The sequence below is a fragment of the Nanorana parkeri genome, unplaced genomic scaffold (assembly GCF_000935625.1).
Source record: "Nanorana parkeri isolate BGI_ZX_2015 unplaced genomic scaffold, ASM93562v1 scaffold103, whole genome shotgun sequence".
In the NCBI taxonomy this organism is placed as follows: domain Eukaryota; kingdom Metazoa; phylum Chordata; class Amphibia; order Anura; family Dicroglossidae; genus Nanorana; species Nanorana parkeri.
The window spans coordinates 1,203,266-1,221,852 of record NW_017306371.1 but is presented as its reverse complement, the minus strand read 5'-3'; the positions used below and the strand labels follow the sequence as shown (position 1 = coordinate 1,221,852).

At 42.5% G+C, this 18,587-nt stretch overlaps 1 protein-coding gene across 1 annotated transcript in view; it reads right to left on the bottom strand.

Annotated features, from left to right (window-relative positions):
• Positions 1 to 481: 481 nt before the first annotated feature.
• The window catches only part of KDELR1 (KDEL endoplasmic reticulum protein retention receptor 1), a 29,077-nt gene continuing 10,971 nt past the window's right edge, over positions 482 to 18,587 (bottom strand). Inside the window, exons 2-5 of the mRNA XM_018552955.1 lie at positions 9,488 to 9,588; positions 5,894 to 6,052; positions 4,847 to 5,099; positions 482 to 1,130 (exon numbers count right to left, since the gene is read on the bottom strand). Coding sequence (XP_018408457.1) covers positions 1,096 to 1,130; positions 4,847 to 5,099; positions 5,894 to 6,052; positions 9,488 to 9,588 — 548 coding nt within the window. The 3' untranslated portion in view covers positions 482 to 1,095. The remainder of the gene's footprint in view (positions 1,131 to 4,846; positions 5,100 to 5,893; positions 6,053 to 9,487; positions 9,589 to 18,587) is intronic.

Sequence of the window (18,587 nt, the reverse complement as noted above, 5' to 3'; positions counted from 1 at the left end):
TCAGTTTGGAGATTTTCCCCGCAGTACTTCTGGGACTAATATGGTGGACAGTATTCAACCCAGTTCCTCTATGCCCAGCCTGTGACTGGACAGTGAAGGAAGCAGAGAAGCAGCACAATGATGAGCTCATCTCTCTGTCTCCTCATATCAGCATGCTTGCCCTCTGTACATGAACTGATTTGCTCTTTGTGCCACTACTTCCTCTCACACTCCAGCCCTGCTGTACACGTTGGCTAATACTTACACTGCTTGCATTTTAAAAAATAGATGTAATTATGTATTAATGATTACAGAGCTGCAATAATTTGTATTATTTATTAGTCTAGAGTGCAGCTTTAATGTATCCTTTTGATCCCCCCTTCAGCCCACCGGGCACTTCCCTGCATAGCAGTTCAGAGACAACACCGTTTTCAAACATTCAACATCATTTAATGTATACAAATCTTGAGATTGCATAGAAAGATTTTCAAAATTCTTTTTCCAAAATTTCAATTTTTGAGGTTTCCGTGAAAAATATACAGAATCTGTTACAGGAACAATGTACAGCTTATAATCCCATCTCTTGCCTATTTTTGTAAAAACACCAGCAATTTGCAAAAAGGGAAACGCGTCTTTTTACCAAAGGAAACTCAGGCCTCTTACACTGGCTGCGAATGCTTTAATTACTATTAAAAAATAAAATAAAAAGTAGGTTACATAACTGTGGTTTTTCAAACCCCAACATCTCCAGCAAAAGATAAGGGATGAAAATAAGAACAAAGGGCATTAGAAAACAGATACAGAAGAAATCTATACTGAAAGTGTTTGTTAGACCCAAACTACAAACAGTGGGCGTAATGGAGACCACTCTCTGTAAGACGTGATCACAGGTCATCTTGAGAGTGACACTTTGTCTTCTAGAAGTCTCTTCTTTAGTGTCTCTTGAGGTGTAGCAGAAAGTGGAAAGCAGCACCTGTTCAGTTTTTATTGTGTCATAGCGCCCTGGAGTTTGTACTTGAAGTGGTACAAATCCTTTTTCCCTGTATCATCCCTCTCCTCTCAGCGGAGACTGTAAGAGTTCACACTGTAGAAGAGGACCGTGCAAGCATTAGCTGCTTATGCTGGTAAGCTCAGCTTCTTCCCCTTCAGAACTGAAAATGATAAAGAAAAAAAAAAAAAAAGAGATAGCTTAAATTCTATCAGCCACATTCACCTTCTTCTATATCATTGTATACACAAGAGAATGTTAAGGTACGCTTTGTGTTAACACTACATATATATCATCTTCTACACAAGGGAGTGTTAAGGTGCAGTCTATGTTAACCCTTATCTTAAAAAGGCACCTTTAGAAATGTTTAACAATGACAATCTACAAACTGATACTTCTAGGTAATGACAGGCTTTGTATTCTTGGCATATTCTTTACTTTACCTTGTATTTATTTTCCTCCCAAATCTCAAAGTAGCCATTTTTACTGAGGGAAGATTAATCCATCTCCCTTTACTTCCTGGAACAACGGCACATGTGACTAGGACATGTGACCATGCACATCTCAGGGAAGGAAAAAATGCCTTTCCCTGAAATCTCACAAGATTTTGCAGTTTACAGATGAGATTTCCCAGCAATGCACTGCTGGTGTAACCTTCCCAGGATGCATCTCTTAGGAATGGGCTACATCACTAATGCCTAAGAGGACCATGAAGTGGAAAAACTGTAATTGTAAGTAAAAGAAAAATATGTTTATTTAGCGAATGGATGTAAGATGCTGATGTGATTTTAGTGAAAGGGGGTAAAGATCTGCTTTAATACTAAATATAACATCTTCTACACAAGAGAAGAGAGAATTATGGGGAGAGTGAAATGTACTCATTCCCATAATTAGAGCCAACGTGTGACACTGCAGCTGTCACACGTCGGCTCTATAGTCCGAGAACTGAGCGTTCACAAACCGCTGACCGATCAGTTCACAATCTCCTCCCTGCAGTGAGTGGTGACTGTCCGTCACTGCTCCCCACAGGGATTGCCCCCTCTTCATTCCTCCATCGCTGACTGGAGGGACAGATGGAGGAGGGGGCAAAAGAGAACTAACCCCAAAAAAGGTTTGGCCATAGCTCTCTTTTAAAGTGCAATCCATGTCAATACTACACATATCATCTTTCACACATGAGGGTGTTAAGAGGTGCAGTCTGTGTTAATACCACATATGTCATCTTCTATACAATATAGTTGTTGACCTCCTTTAAAAGCTGTTCTGATCAGGTCCACTTGTCGGTTTTTTAGGTGGATCTGATTGGAAGCACCATGTTAGTCTGTGGGCTGGCGGATGAAAAGAGACATACGTCTGTTTACATGCGATCATCACCGAGTCCAACATCCGTTCTGTTCCGATTCAGCTGGGGATCTGTTCACAGATTTCCTACTGATTGGAACAGATGTCCCCCCGTGTGAAAGGGTCCTTGAGGTATAGTTTAAGTTAATACAACACTTACCATCTTCCACACAAGTGAGCGTTAAGGTGCAATTGTTTACATAGTAGTTCATATACATATGACCTGCACATATAATTTGTTCCATGGCAGCCACCATATGTAGAGTAAGTTGATAATTGTGTGAATACAAATCAGAAACAGTTTGGCTTACACAGTCAAGTCCCCTAAAGATCCAGCAGTTCTACATCCAAGTCAAACATGTAGATGATGCAGACCACAAGTCTCAATTCACTAGGAGTTATGGAGGAGTTATTTTAACACTAGTGTATTTGAGCCCATGATAATTGCCTTCTAAAAACATTCATTTGACAAAAATAAATACTACTTCAGTGTATAAAATATATATTTTGCTGCATGACATGGCCACTTTTAAAAGTCTTATTTTCTCCTAAATATTTTTTTATCTCATAAAACCTTATTCTAGAACCACCTCAAACTACTTCTTTCCTCAACAGACACCTATTGAAAGTCCCGGTTATCTTCGGCCTGAGGCTTGTGTTATTTTAGGGAGCGATAACCTGTGCTGCAATCCTTGTGAATTGCTTTTTACCTTGATATTATCATAATGGCTGCTAAAAGAAGACTGACCATGTTATACTGGCACTAGAAACAGTTAACACGCCACTACGTACATAGCAGGCTGTATAATGCGTCTTATTCAACTGTCAATGAAGTGTTCAGAGGTATGCAAGGTGTGCCATCAGGAAAATAATGGGCAGCTTTGTGAATTGAGTTTAATGTCTGTTAATGGCCTACCCGGGGTTAGACGAAGGATAACAACAACTGGGCAGACACATACCAACTGGCACATTCAGTAAGTTCACAGAGCAATGATGACATGTTGTGTACAGTAATCTGCAGAAACCAATATATTTCCTGCTTACGAAATCCCATCATTTGTTTCTATTAGTCAAAGCACTTGGTGCACTGAACTCAGCTACCTGTCTTAAGCTGGCCACACACAGCTCCAATTTCCTGCCGAGCAGTGTGTGGTCTTCATTGGCGCCCCTCCATTTCACAAAAGTCAATTTTTCAATCCACTTTTGTCGAAGGAACCGGTCTAAAAATTATCATCTGGACAGGACTCCAGCCAATCAGCTGCAATTACTGTTCAAGTATTGTGACAACAGCACACCCACTGCTTTCAGAACACAATAGTTTAGCTTGGATGGGGAAATCAAGCTTTATTTCCTCGCCAGTGGCGCTGAAATAGAAAAAAAATGAAAAGTGTATGTCCAGCCTTACATTTCTATGCACACAATCATAATAAAGCCCAACTCTGCTTTTTTATGTCCGCCAGCAGGTGTTAAAATAAAGAATCAGCTCTTCTTCCCTCACCAGCAATGTCCATCACAGTAATCACATTTGCCACTAGAGGTCTTCAGTCATTCAGGTCACACCAAAGACTGAGGACATTCTGTGTCCCCTGCATACAGAACGGTTCCCTGCATACAGAATGTAATGATGCAGAGAGTGGCGATCACGCCGCCGCTTTCTACATCTTTGTTGGTGATGAGGAACGGGACCCTGCATGTCACACGAGCAATCTAAAGACATCTAGAAAAGGTTAGAATAAAGAAAAAAATACTGCCTGGGGGACTTTCAGAGGGGGAGGCAAGAGCGCTGTGGGGGAAGAGAGTGCTCAGAGAGTCTGGATTTGGGCTTTAAAGAACTTCGGGAAAAATAAAACAAAACCCTTGCAGTGGGGCTACCCCCGCCCTGCAAGCGTTAGGTGCTGATTTTGCCTAGGGGGCTCAAATAAAGCAGATTTACTTACCTGATCCTCTGTCCCACTGGTTCTCTCCAGGCTGATAGGCCAGTCTACACAACATCTTCTCCTCTCGGCTCTGATGGTCTAAGGACCGCTGAAACCAATAACATCTTATGCAGGTCCATTGACCTACATTAAATGTAATGGATGCTGAGGGACATTGCATAGTCAGAGCGTAGTGGAAGAGAAGTGAGTGCCGATCTCTTCTTGAAGAATTTGTTAAGGCTTACAAAGTGGAAGAATACAGTGAACGTATTGCTTCCCTTCTATGAAGGTCTCATACAACTGAAATCTATCTTGACTACAGCTACTAGGATACTCATGCTCAAAGTAAAGCCCACCAAGAGCTATTACCATATTCCATTTATATTATCACTATTCTCTGCCAAGGACTACTCTCTAATTTCGGGTAGCCATGGACTACATGATACTTTACCCCTCTCCTGGTCCAGCCATCACATGATATAAAATGGTCTGTTTCCCACAGTAAGCAGTGAGATTCTTCCCTTCATTTTCTAACCTGCTGTGTTATTAATACTGTGCTACACAGTGATGTGACATGGACCTAGGACGCAATGATAGTGTACTTATTCTCTACATATCTTACCTTTGGTAATATATAGATAAAAGAAGTCACAATACAGGATGGTCTGCACAAGTCCAGCCACAATTGCAATCAGATCAAAGAATCCCTCAGACTGGTAGCGCCAGATCCAGTTGAAGAGATATAGAGTACGGTATATTCCCAAAGCAAAGAGATAATGGCTAGTTATGGTCTCGGCCTCCCCAGTCTTGCTGACCATGAACAGCTGTGGCAGGATAGCAACAGACTCCAGATAAATGGAAAAAGTCCACAAGATCTGCAAAATAAATCACAAAACGACAGCCTCACTTCATGGATTAAAGTGGTATACAGCAAATACATTCATATGGGGCCCCATATATGAAATAGGACTGTCTGTATTACACATGGTAATGAAGTCCTAGTCTCAGTTCTTACCAGGGATACTGCAGTTCCTTCCATGTACGCAATAGTGTCCACTCAGACTTTCTCCCACAGTTTAAAAAGCACATGAGTATGCTTATTTTCCTTCTAATATGGTCATCAGCATGTGTGTACTTGTTTGACTGTTGTAGAGACATTAAACTGTACACTTACAGTGAAGGAAGCAGTATATGGAGGAAAGAATTGACAAATAATGCCACCGCAAGAGTCAACTCTGGATGCCCGCATGTCAGATGCCTTGAATGCCACCCCTATCTACGGTAGTATGGGAACATGGGCCCAGCTTGCTAAGCCAAGGGCCTGGTCCTGTCCCCTTTACTTCATATACCTAGCTACTGGTCCATTACTGTTATGGGCAGCCTGATCAGTCAATGGTGGAGGTAGGTGGTGTTCGACTTTAGAACGTTGGGCTGGTATTGACTTAACAAGCAATCATGCGATTCAGGACACCTGGACAACTAAAGAGCAAAGGAGTACCTGATATGCAAGCACCTAGAGAAACCTGCTGTGTAATGCCAACAGTGATTTAGGTAATTATATGTCACTGTATAGCATTGCTTTACTTTAAGAAGCTGAAAGGGCACTGGACTCATAGGCTTCCATACTGACAACCCAGGTCTGGAAGAACACTTTAACATTTTCCCTTACCTCTAGAGGAGTGAAGTCATGGTTGACGAGAAAAGCCAAGATGGCAGTCGGGACAATGAGGAACTCCACACGAAAGGTGTCATGGTTCCCATCATATGTGGCTTTGAATTTGCTGTAGATCATCCACACGGTGGCATAAGCACTTCCAACATATACAAGCTGAAAAAACAAACAGGAAAAATTGTAATAGACATATACTAAAGTTTCTTACAGGGAATGTCTGCTCTGATGGGAGGATGGGGAAAATACATGGGTAGGCTTCTGGAAAGGTTGAGGACTCAGGGCAGGCATCATCAGTATGGGGATTCTTTAGTACTCAAAAACATATATTATCAGCTGCAAGGCAGGTCAGTGGGACAGAGCATGCAAATATCCACCTGTGCTTTGCACCTATACAGCTCACCTGGCATAGGGCTTTCCATTTGAATTCCTTTACAACTTTTCTAAGCTAGTAGAGCAATAGAAGATGCATTAGAGAGGAGATTGCATTCCCTTTAAAGAGGAACTGAACTCTGAAGGATGTGCCAAAAAAAATAAAAAATGAGAAGAGAGTCAAATGACAATCACTGTCATTGACTATAGTTTCCCTGCACTGATCATCCCGCACCACTGACTAGCAATGCCGTGTTAAGCACTTTATATACAGTCCAGACAAGGGCCAGACAACACAGCAAGAGAATCCAAAAACGTTTAATAACAGAATTGATTCATAAATGACAAAACACAGAAAAGTCAATGCATTTTGGGGGCTCAAGGACCTCTCCCTTCTTCAGGGCTTAACCATGACAGGTAGTATTATGGACTCAAAACTGGCACAAATCACCAGAGATTCGCCAATTTGCTGATTCATCGATCTGGGCTATATACTACACAGCAAATACACATACTCCCTTGTATGTGTGACGGCCCATTTTAGTTTAGAGTGACTTCACTCATTCCAAATCTCCTGAGACAGCAGATAGAGGCAGTAGTGCCTGATATTTCACACAGCAGATATACAGCTGTAGGCACAGGAGTCGCTAGGCACACTCACATACCAGAAAGTGCACTTCTATTTTTCAGGAGAAAATTAATACAAATGGTACAGTTTCTGGGTATTGCTTAGACACAATTTTCCCTATAACATAGTAAATCTTTTGAGTTTAGTTCAACTTTAAAACATACAAATACATTTGCAAAACACTTTTTTATTTCTCTTTAAAACTGGTGTTGATCAAATTGGGCAATTTACACTCACACACCACAGAGCAAATGACAGCATTACAAAATTGCATTACTATTAGACCTTTCTGCTGCTCTTGACACAGTTGACCACTCATTCCACCTCAAAAAAACTCCACTCGCTTGGCCTCTCATGGTTCTCCTCCTACCTATCTAAGCGCGCCCCAAGTGTCACCTACAAATCTACCATTTCCTCTCCTCTTTTCATCGTAGTTCAACTTTAAAACATACAAATACATTTGCAAAACACTTTTTTATTTCTCTTTAAAACTGGTGTTGATCAAATTGGGCAATTTACACTCACACACCACAGAGCAAATGACAGCATTACAAAATTGCATTACTATTAGACCTTTCTGCTGCTCTTGACACAGTTGACCACTCATTCCACCTCAAAAAAACTCCACTCGCTTGGCCTCTCATGGTTCTCCTCCTACCTATCTAAGCGCGCCCCAAGTGTCACCTACAAATCTACCATTTCCTCTCCTCTTTTCATCGGGGTCCCCCAAGGCTCTGTCCTTGGACCCCTTCTCTTCTCCGTCTACATCTCCTCCCTTGGTCAATTGATAACCTCACATGGCTTCCAATACCATCTCTATGTGGATGACACTCAAATATATCTTTCCACTCCACAACTCACCCCCTCAGTGTCCTTGCGTGTCACTAATCTACTAACGGACATATCCGTCTGGATTTCACAACACTTCTTAAAGCTCAACCTTTCAAAAACTGAACTCATATCCCCCCCGTGCACCTTCCCTTAACTTTTCCTTTGGGATTGATAACACATCTATCCCTCTCCCCCCATGCCAAAGTCCTAGGTGTCATCCTTGACTCGGACCTCATCTTTCTTCCCCACATCCAATCACTATCCAAATCCTGCCACCTTCACCTTCGTAACATCTCCAAAATATGCCCCTTCTTCACCAATGAAACCACAAAGCTACTCATACACCCCTATGTTATCTCTCGTGCCGACTATTGCAACTCCCTCCTCATTGGCTGACCTTTACACAGCCTATTCCCCCTTCAGTCTATTATAAACGCTGCTGCTAAACTCATCCACCTAACCAACCGCTCAGTGTCTACAACCCCCCTCTGCCAATCCCTGCACTGGCTTCCAATCGGCCCTAAGGATAAAATAAAAAAAATATTAACAATCACATACAAAGCTATCCACAACTCTGCCCCAGGCTATATCTCAAACCTCCTCTCAAAGTATCACCCTAACTGTCCGCTCCGCTCCTCCCAAAACCTCCTGCTCTCTAGCTCCCTTGTCAACTCCTCTGACGCTCGCCTTCAGGACTTCCCTAGAGGTGATCCCTAAAGACTCATCTCTTCAGGGAAGCCTATTTCGCCTCAACCTAACCACTGAACTATCACTTTCTTAATCAATTCATCCCCACACAGCTACCTACTCGTGTATCACTTGCCCATTCCTTTTAGATTGTAAACCCTCATGGGCAGGGCCCTCCTTACCATTTTGTCTTGACTTGTATTGTAATTGTATTGAATTCCTTATATTGTAAAGCGGTGCACAAACTGTTGGCGTTATAAAAAGTTCCCTCATATGCCCTAAAGCCTAAGCCGTCCAGGCTGGTGCTTCACCATTACAAACTGCTAGCAGAGCCTATAAAGTAAACAACCTGGGTATATATGTGTCTATTTTTTCGTTCAACCCACGGGCTGAACGAAAAAAAAAAAAAAATAGAACACATTCCTCTAGCAGTGCTTACAAGCATGGATGGAGGAATTCCTGCTGTTTCTATTGTACGTGAATGGAGCCTGCAGCCGCTAGTCTGCAGCTGCTGCAAGCTTCATTCAGCTGCTCTATCGATCAGCATTTTCAACCTGCTCTATCGATCAGCTGATGGAGGAATGCCGGGTGGAAGGGTGCAGCCAGTGTGAACTTTGGCTGGTTCATTAAGGTTTCACCAGATAGGAGGTGAGGGAATATCTCCTACAGCAACAGACACAAATATGTTTATTTTTAGTAGAGTAGGTGATGGCCATCAGCTTGTTAATGCGGTCTGTGTCACTGTCAGTCACAGTTTTGTGTGGGCTTCGGTGAACCTAGGCAAAACTGGCCCCACACATCACTTAAAGCAAGGATGAATCTCCCCAGCAGAGGCACATACAACAATTAACCCTTCCCTACTAAATCCAAAACGTTAATTAAAAGTCCAGGGGTAGGCAACCTCAGCACTGCAGCTGTGGTGAAACTACATATTCCATCATGCCTGTATCGGTCAGTCTTGCAATGCCTCAAGGGGCTTGTATTCTTCACCACAGCCAGAGTGCTGAGGTTGCCTACCCTGATTTAATCCATTTCATTTCAAAACATGACATGCAATACATAAAATTGTCTATTACCTTCATAGAGGTGTTATAGAGGGAGATATAGTTCGTGAACAGATCTAGGTATCGAGTGGTGAATACAACAGCAAAGAGGATCTGACTTCTCCCAGAGATACCTGAAAGAAAAAAAGTAACATCATTTCCATCTTATATTATAGCCTACTATTATGTACATATATTATAATTATTATATCGAAAGAAACATCCAATCGCATATATAATAGTCTAACAAATCCTTATTATCCTCTAAGTGTAATGATTTTGCTCGATATAATATAAAGGAATAAAAATCTTTTGTACTTTGCGGATCTTACACATGAATTCGATTTGCCCTACGCAGAGTATATTTTATATTGCTGTCGGGATGAAAGCTTTTATGTGCTTTGTGGATTCCACGTAGACACGAGGTAAGAAAAAGAAGAAAACTTGACTAATGCTTTCATGTCCAAGAACATTCCTTTAATGTCTGAAATAAAATGCAACAACCTGTCCGTCAACATACATTTCAATTAAGACTCCTAGAAAATATCTTTCACTTTGTTAGTAGTGCGATCCTCTTTATCAAAGCATCGTTAGCGTTAATATCCCAGGAGCTTCCTTTCCTGCAGTTTCCTCCCCGAATACGGCCTGCGCATTTAATGGCTTGCACCGATCTTTATTCTGAGGACGTGTCTGGTATGCCTGACTGTAAGGCATAACTAATTCATAAACGCACTACTTTCACCAAGGAGTACACAGATATAATAACATGATATATGGAAAACCAACGGGCAATGATTCAAGCTGAATGCCAGGCAAACATCAGAGAGAGCTTGTTTACCTGCCAAAGGATGTACATTTTAATCCATTCAGTTCTGAGGTTTACACAACCCATCAAACAGCCAGTAGAGTGACAACACTTGGTGCTACAATAGGACAGTGAAGCAGCAGCAGGAGACTCATGAAATCATCTCTCTGCTCACTCCTTCTGTAACCTTGTTTCTTTTCAGCATATCTGCATGCAGTTCACCTGACTGGCTCTGAGTCCCGTCCTCCCTCTCCCAGTCTGAGCTCTGCCATACAGGGGATAAAAAGAGGCTGATATCAAGACAAGTTCAAGTACTTACATTGTATAAAAAACATACAGTTAATAATTTATTAGGGACAACAGAGTTGCATTATTGTGGTATTTTTTATATCTGCCTGTAGTTCAGCTTTAACGGAGAACTATGGGGTTAAGTCTTTTCCCCATAGTTCTCCTTAGGGTAACGGGAGGACACAAACTAGCGTCCTCCCGTCACCCTAGGCTCAGTATACCGCGAGCGGTATACTGAGACGCCGCCGCTGAAGCGGATCCCGACAATTATGCCGGGATTCGCCCAGCTGCGTGACTGACAGCTGGCTCTGCCTATCAGAACCTGTCACTCAAGTGGCACTCTAGTACTTCCCTTCGTTCTTCCCCTGGATGCTGCTGGGTGCCGCCATGCTGGATGTGATGTCAGCAGCCCTAGCAGAACCTGTCACTCAAGTGGCACTCTAGTATTTCCCTTCGTTCTTCCCCTGGCTGCTGCATAAAAGATTATGTAAGAAAGTGAAGGGTGAAGAAACTGGATCAGCAAAGAGAGTAATTAGACACTCATATAAGAGGAGAGGGCTATAGTGTGCAATGAAGGAGGGAGCTGTTCTAGAAAATTGACTCTTGACTCTTCCAGGAGTAGTCAAATTTTGTAGCAAGTTCACATTGCAAGTGCAAAAATAACAAACACAAAAGGAAACACAATGGAAGTAAGCATTTCAAATATTTGCGCTTGGCCCATACGGAAAAGGAAGGGGGGGGGGGAGGAGGAGGCTACTACTATACTACATATATTAACCCAATCAAAAAACAAAAAACTGAGGTCTGGCTGTTTTTGCACCAGGCATTCCTGGAGCTGCGAGTTTGAATTCCAACTTCAATGATGGTCCCTTTAATTGCCATTTATCAAAATACCTTTCTAAATACCGTGCAGCAAGCTGGAAACTTCATATCAGTTGCAGCAAGCTGGAAACTTCATATCATCAGTTGCAGCAAGCTGGAACTGATGATATTTTAGATGCCCGAGCATTTAATACAGCTTGCTTTCGCACCACACACTGTCCAAATATTGCAATAGCCGCTATGGCACATTTAGGGCTCTTGCACACGGCTGCCCGTGGCATTGTAAAGTAAAATCTGCCATATTTTCAGCGGCAGAGATCCTAAGGTGCTGAGTATATTTTTCAGGTTAGGAGTTAAAACAAACCTGACAATAAAGACTGCAGTGCCTTCATAAAGTCAGGAGGAGGGAGGAGTGCCTTGCTAAAAACTGCTTACAGGTAAAAACTCGCCATCCGTGCACTGCGCGTTATTGTCATATAACCCTGTGTAGGCTTCCACTAATGGTGGTGGAGGGGGGAAGTTTCAGCACACAATCAGGGTCATATGTTTAATTCTGGCCAGCATAAGGACTCAGCAGCAAGGCAGTCACCTGTAAAAGACGAACGCCAAGATGAACAATAGAAGTAGTCGGTATGTAAGCTGAACCGCCTGCATGAATTTAAATACAGTTTGCATACCTGACTCTGCACCACCATTACACCAGCATTTAGGCTTTGTGTACTGAATAGTCAAACTAAAGAACAAACTAAACCCACCTCTTCCTGTGCAATGCAATGCTGGGCTATACACATGCCTGGGACTAAGGGCAGATAATAGTGCTAGGCTCCCAAACACATCTGAATGGATTTAGCTACAGCCCAAAAATTACCAGTATTGTTGGCTGGCAAACAAGAATTGGTATAGTCACTCTTAGTTGACATTTAAAGAAAACAAATATTGCAGTTCTGTTTCAGTTAAATTCTTTTCACATTAGTAACCCATAATTTAACTACACTTAATTATACTTTCTCAGGCACAGCCCAAATCCAACTTTTTAACCCACACGAGGCCAGCCATCTGAGTGCTTCACTAATTCCCAGCCAGCACAGAATACATTTTTAGAAATGTCCTAAAGAATGAATAAACCTGGTTTTCCACTACAGGATCCATAAGTTCAACATAGCTGTTGGTTTCCTAAAGCTGATCTCCAGGCTAAACCCTACTGCCATCAAACACGCACACTCCCCATTTACACCAGCAAGCAGTACAAATATTTTCAATCCATCACTCCTGTAGACAGAAAATTGGGAATTTTCCCCAGGGATGTAATTGTCTTGATAACTTCCAGCGATCTCTGACCACCAGGAATAGGGTTCTGCAGGAAACACTGTCACACCCTATTGACCTGGGTGAGCTTCACAGAACTACATGCCCCAATACATTTTTAGCATATTCTACCCAGCTAACTGAGTGGATGGGCATAAGAGGTAACCAACCAGGGGATCCACTCAGTGGGCCCACCCACTACAGACAGCTCCGCCTTCTAAAAACTACAGGGGGCAGATACAAGACTGGTCAACCTAATCAAGAAGACAGAGCAAGCTGACTGGTCTTTGTTTCTGCGCAGGAGTTTTCTGTAACGAAGTACAGGTTTCATTCTCTAGGATGTAAACTATAGGACAGATGCAGCAGGGACAAAGAGCTCTGAGTGGTAGTGATGTTGAACTGTCACTATATCTGTTCTTCAGCTGTAGCAATGTTCTGCTTGGACTTTGGATGAATGTCATGTATGGCTGTGTAAATCAAGTGTAAGCATGCTTGTGTGTAGTTATGTGTGATCATAAGAAAGAGAAGAATGACGCAGAAAAAGACCAAGTGGTCCATCGAGTCTGACCTTTTTACATATTTGTCTAAATCTAGACCCACGTTTACCCCAAGTATGTCTACATTTACTAACTGATGACAGGCTCACCATCTCTGCCAAAAATGTGTTCCAAGTATCTACCACACTTTCAGTAAAATAATACTTTCTATTGTTACTTTGTCTGAGGTCAAGCCCCATGTTTTTAATCTCATCTTTATACCGTATATAGTGCCCTCCTAAACTTTATCTGCACCCTTAATGTATTTAAATATTTCATCATATCAAGTCATGTCTCCCCTTCCCTGCTTTCCTCAAGGCTGAACATATTAACTTCCTCCAATCTCTCCTAATAGGTTTCATCTCCGAGAACTTTCACCATTTTTGTTGCCCGTGTCTTAGACTCGCTAGATCTTATCGATACAAGGTCTTCAGAAGTGGACACAGTATTCTCAATGAGGTCTAACTAAAGCTTTGTATAGTGGAATCAGGACCTCCTTCCTCCTGGTGAACCCTGCCTGATGCCCCCCATAATTCTACCTGCTTTCTCCACTGCCAGGCTACACAATTTTCTTTTGCAACTCTCTAAAATGAGCACCCCCAGATGTTTTTCCATTGTAGTTCTGACCAAACACTGTACTTCTAATATTGTACTCCATGAAGGTTATTTTTCCTCAAGTGCATAATAAATTGTGAGTTGCGGTTTCCATTGAAACGTGGACACATACAGTAGGTAGATCTCTGAACAAATACAAGAAGCCAGAGGGTGATTCAAGCCCTTCAAAAAGTGCTCAGGAAACACATCAATAGGTGCCATACGCAGTACTGAGATATAAAATGAGCATAAAGATATTTTTGAAGCAGCACCGCAGGACCCTATAAAATGAATTCTATATCTGCTACAAACGACTTACCGTATATACTCGAGTATAAGCCGTCCCGAATATAAGCCGAGGTCCCTAATTTTACCAAAAAAAACTGGGAAAAAGTATTGACCCGAATATAAGCCGAGGTCCCTAATTTTACCAAAAAAAACTGGGAAAAAGTATTGACCCGAATATAAGCCGAGGGTGGGAAATGAGGAAGCTACTGGTAGATAGATACCAATAAAATTACATTAATATTTATTTAAAAGAAAAATAACCTAGCTCTGTAAGTGGAAAAGGGGGTACAGGGCTACATATCATGTACTACGGATCATTTAACCCATTCATATTAGCATAGGATAATTGTAAATCTATTGTTCAGTGCACTCTATATGTAGTATATAGTACATGTACATATAGAGTGCCTGCAACAATACATTTACAATTATACTAACATGAATGTATTAAATGATCTGTATGTAGCCCTGTACCCCCTTTTCCACTTACAGAGCTAGGTTATTTTTCTTTTAAATAAATATTAATGTAATTTTATTGGTATCTATCTACCAGTAGCTTCCTCATTTCCCACCCTCGGCTTATATTCGGGACGGCTTATACTCGAGTCAGCGCCAGCGCGTCATCTTACTTACCTCGCCGAGCGTCGCGTCACTGCTGCTCGGTGTGCGGCGCTCCGAGCGGGGTCATCTGGCAGTCTCCGGGTCCTAATTTAGGTGGCCGGAGACTGCCAGATGACCCCGCTCGGAGCGCCGCACACCGAGCAGCAGTGACGCGACGCTCGGCGAGGTAAGTAAGATGACGCGCTGGCGCTGACTCGAGTATAAGCCGAGGGGGGGCACTTTTCACCCAAAAAAAGGGGCTGAAAATCTCGGCTTATACTCGAGTATATACGGTATGTTAAATTCATAGTACTGCTTATGCCTTCATGAAGGTAGGCAATTCTATTTTCAATTTCCATCTCAATATAACATGGTTTCGCTTTTATGATTAACCCTAAAATGCCAAAGTCTGGATGATAATTATCTTCTCCCAGACCACTTTTAGTGTGTCACTCCCACTCCGTCACCCTGCTAATTCATGAGGCATGTTCTATATCTCATCTATAAAAATAATATACAGTGTAATAAATTCTGTTGCCCTTTGACCCTAAAAATTCCCACAGCAAGGTGACGATAGTTGTCCTACCTGTCCCCTTTCCCCCAGATTGTCTGATAGTGCCTTTAGGTGTTTGGAGGCACTTCTGGCTAACCATTGTCTGGGAGACAGGTACAGGTTAAGTTGGCTATATACTGGTAGATTTTTATACAAATTCATAACAATAATCTCATGAGAACATTCAATAATGCCATCAGAGAATTGATGAATGTCGTTCGAAATTGTGTTTGATTTTAATATTCAATTTTGGAATGAATGGAGTTTCAGGAAATTGAGTTATTCATCACTACGGTCTAAAATGACCACTTTAACTATTAGAAAATTGAAGGAATGTTCCAAAATATTTTATTTTAAGAAAATGCTATTGGTGTATGACCAGCTTTAGAAAACCAAATCCAATTACTACCAATGCTCCCTGATAAGCCAGCCCTATTCCCCTCATTGAAAAAACACGTAAGCTTGTAGTACATTATGGAGTGCTCCAAAGACACCATCATGGGGGCCATCAGATTGCTTCTGCACTTCAAAGGCCTCTAAAATCTATGGCAAGCTTTTCCTTAAAGCACCCACTCATTAAAATGCATCTTCAGAGATGACGCTTTGTTCAGATAACGAAATACTTTAGTAAATGCGAGACTACTCCTATACAATTGTATGGTAAACAGAGACTGCCTCTCTGTCCTGAATACAAGATCTACACAAAGGTTGGACAGAGACTGTCACCCAAGTGCCACACACTAGTGTTGAACTCAAGGGGGTTGATTTGTAAATACTTTGCACAGCGAATAGCTAAAACAAGAGTCGCAGCACATTATGGGCAATAGATGGAGCCGAGGAGCAATGGAAATTCCTATGCTCCTCACCTCCATCTAGTGGTCACAATGCTATTACCCAAATGCCATACATTGGTGCTAACTAAAGGTCTGCACAGAGGTGTCAGTGACTAGGCAAGAGCTATGACATACCTTAGTACACGCAAAACAATCCGCATTCAATTCTATGATAAACAGAGTATGTCATCCGTGTGCCATATACAAGTGCCAAATACAAGGTGTGCCATATACAAGTGCCAAATATGGACATTGCTTTCAATAGAGCCTGTTCACAGCAATGGATTGGGGTGCAGTGCAATGCAAGATCCTGCATTAATTATTTTAGATGCATGGTCTTGCAGCTTGTTATTCAAGAAAATTCATATGGGGTTTCAAGAACATGTGTCAACACACCCCAACACCAGTGTGTGTAAGCACACTGATGTGGTGTGAACATAAGATGTGGTGTGAACAAGCACTGCAATAGGGGCTATTCTGCGCAATACAATATGGGCCACAACCTGGAGATGAATCCATGGAAGATGACGGCAGACTGCTACAATGGGCAAAGTGAATGGTCTGAAGCTAAATCCTCAAGGGGCTGTAGAGATAGAAATGATATAGAATGTGATAACATGTTCTTCTATATGCACTCCTTTAATGTAGAAAGGCCCATACTTGTTTACATATTCTATTTCAAATCAATGCATGCTGCTACATGAACATACTCAGAAGACCACTGAATAGGTGAGGATGGAAAATCGAGTAAATGATAAGAAAATAAAAATTAAAAGGCCAGACAATGGAAGACGGGTAGAAAATGAATAATGCAAAATGGGAATACAATTCAGTATTTATTTATGGACGTCTGAGTGGTGCCAAGAAAATAATCATTGTTTTCCAGTCTCCTCTTGCTGTGGCTTATGAAAATTCAAGTCTGCAAATTAAAAAGCTGGAATTCTCTACAGTCTGTATATTTCCAAACCCAACATCAGTACAGCCGCAGCAGATGATCAGTCGTCAGTCACCTAATCCCCTTTGTACTTCCTGTCCGACAGCCTGTCCCCACTCCATTCAAAAATAAAAAAAAGTTTGCTTGGAGTTCGGCTTTAAAAAATAACTTCAGGCAAACCACAGATGAAATACACATAAAAAGGAGCTGTTTTACCTGGCAAAGGATTTTGTATTTCTGTCCATCCAGCTCTGAGATTTAAACAGCCCTACCATACAACACCCTTTTTGGCAGGGCAGAAAACGGGATGATAAAAGATATGAACTGTGCCCCATGAATGAAGTGTATGAGAGAAGAAAAGGGCAGTGTGCATTTTCCCTTATATACTGACAGGGTGATATAGAAGTAAAATAAATCGGTCATAGACTGCGGCAGTTCAAACTAAATGTGCTGAAAAAAATGTATAAGCACTTCCGGTTCCGGCGCCCGATGATCTAGACGAGTACCCCGGAGCTCCGTCCCGCCATCCACCTACCTCTGCACACCGGGGCATCTCCCACACTCGGCCAGTCTCCCACAGCCTGCCGATCAACCCCCAGACATGGACAGGTACATAGACCGGCAGCCGCGAGCGCGCAGATCGCTCATAGAGCAATCCTCTGATGGGGGAGACAAGACAGATGCAGGCAATATGGCCGCCGAAGACATGCTGCAGGAGAGTGGCACTGACACTTCCGCGGGTGAATTAACCCCCGCATCCGCGGCCACAACAGCCATTGACTATGCATTAATAGCCTCAGAGGTGACCAAACACCTCAAAGCAGACATAGCAGCCATAATTGCCGATACTCTGCAGCTTCACTTAGGCAAGATGAATGCCGCCATAGAAGCTCAGGGAAAAAGTATACAGGCTATGGAACAACGCATAAGTGTTATAGAGGATGATGCTACAGATTCTCACCGTGCATACGGCGACATGGCAAAACGCATACATACTCTGCAGGAGAAGGTAGATGACTTGGAAAACTGCTCCAGGCGCAATAATTTGAGAGTGATTGGCATACCGGAGTCTGTGAAACCAATTGACCTCCGCACATTCTGCGCCAATACCATACCCAAGGCACTGGGCTTACCTGCAACCTGCAAGGTTGAGAGGGCGCATAGATTGGGCCCACCCAGAGATGACACCAAACCTAGACCTGTAATAGTGCGCTACCTGGATTACTATGATAAACAAAGTATTTTCCAAGCCTATCGCACTCAACGCAACCTTGCAGTGGATGGACTTAAGCTACTACTTTTCGCAGACTACTCCATGGAAACGTCTAAGTTGCGGAAATCCTTCCATGACGTTTGCCAAACTCTGGTTCGTCAGCGCATACGATTTGCGCTCCAATACCCTGCCGTGCTACGCTTCTCCACGGAAGACGGCAAGGCCTGGCGTTTCACCTCCGCGACTCAAGCTCAACGCTTCCTCGACGCTAGGGGAAACTTCTCATCAGCATCCCCATTGAAGAGCCCTCCTCGGAAGAAGAGGACATGAAGGATCACGGGGTGAGATCATGCCTCTGTCAT